Source organism: Cynoglossus semilaevis, chromosome 17 (assembly GCF_000523025.1).
Source record: "Cynoglossus semilaevis isolate Cse_v1.0 chromosome 17, Cse_v1.0, whole genome shotgun sequence".
Lineage (NCBI taxonomy): Eukaryota > Metazoa > Chordata > Actinopteri > Pleuronectiformes > Cynoglossidae > Cynoglossus > Cynoglossus semilaevis.
In genome coordinates, this window is record NC_024323.1 from 14,233,422 (window position 1) to 14,234,731 (window position 1,310).

The 1,310-nt window shown below is 54.8% G+C and overlaps 1 protein-coding gene across 1 annotated transcript in view; it reads right to left on the minus strand.

Annotated features, from left to right (window-relative positions):
- hoxb2a (homeobox B2a) overlaps window positions 1-1,261 on the minus strand; it is a 3,274-nt gene extending 2,013 nt beyond the window's left edge. The window contains 1 exon segment of the mRNA XM_008330556.3: window positions 294-1,261. Coding sequence (XP_008328778.1) covers window positions 294-819 — 526 coding nt within the window. The 5' untranslated portion in view covers window positions 820-1,261.
- Between the last annotated feature and the right edge of the window lie 49 nt (window positions 1,262-1,310).

Genomic DNA, 1,310 nt, shown 5'->3' on the forward strand with positions numbered 1-1,310 from the left:
GGGCTGCAGTTATGGCTTCCCTGTTGACACAGCATCACTGCACAATGCACGCACGCACGCGCAATCAAGTGCGCGCGTGTGTACAACAAACACACACACATACAGTGGAGGATGAAGAAGGGAGGGAAAAAAATCGGCCATCATCATCTTCATGCTTGATTAAAAAAAAGATTTAAAAAAAATAATAAAGAATAACAAAAATATCCCCTCACGCACACGCACGTGCACTTCACTGACTCTCACACACACACACACAGACTGACTCCCTCAGCCCCGCATGCATCCACCCCGACCTGTGGGTGACTCGATGCCTGCCGAGGCGTACCCGGAGGCGGTCGGCGACGGGGATGTTGAGGCGGGGGGGATGATGGAGCCTCCACCGCCGGAGTTGATGCTGTTGCCGCCGCTGCCGCCGCCGCCGCCGCTGCTGCCGCCGGGCTTGGAACACTTCTTGGATGATTTCTTCTCCTTCATCCAGGGGAACTCGTGGGCCAGTGGACCCGCCGCGGCCGCCGTGACCGGGGAAGGGGCGGCCTGCCCCAGCGGTCCGGGCTGCTGTGCGCCTCTGTGGTGCGTGTGGAGGCCATTGGTGCCGGAGCTCCTTCGGTTCTGCTGGCTCCTCGCTGCCGGTCTCGGCTGGCTGGCTGTGCAGGGGCTGAGGCTGGGGATGGTGTGCTCGAAGGGAGGCGGAATTACTGTCGACTCCTTGATTGATGAAGTTTGAAATGACTCCAGGGCGGCGGGGAAGGACGTCAGACACTCTGCTAGGGATGGCTGGCTGTTGATAAAACCAATCTCCCTTTCAAATTCAAAATTCATAGCTTCCACAAACCGGGTTCAGCTACAAACGTGGCGAGACCCCGGAACAATTCCTTCCCCAAAATAAAACAAAAAAATAAAAAAAAAAACACACACAAAAAAACAAAACAAGATACATAAACACGCACACTGCGCACGCACACGACCCAATATGGCTTCTCCAAAAATAGAAAAGAAAGGGAAAAATTGTGGCGGCGGTGCAGGATCCAGATCGCGGCGGCGGCGCAGCTGCGGCGTCGATATAATAATTGTGTATATTGGTGATATTACTAGCGTGTGGGGACCTGGCTAAGCTAAACTGAACAACTATGGGACGAAATTGCAGCCAATTCCTGGTCATGTGGGCTAAACCGGCCAATCAGGTGGCGGGGCCTCGTGAGCAGTGATGGCTGTGGGAAGCAGCGGCATTATTATTTTTTTTTTCTTCTTCCACCAAATGCTGTGGCAGGCCCCGGCCCCCGGCCGCCCCACGATGCTGCCCTTCTCTTTTT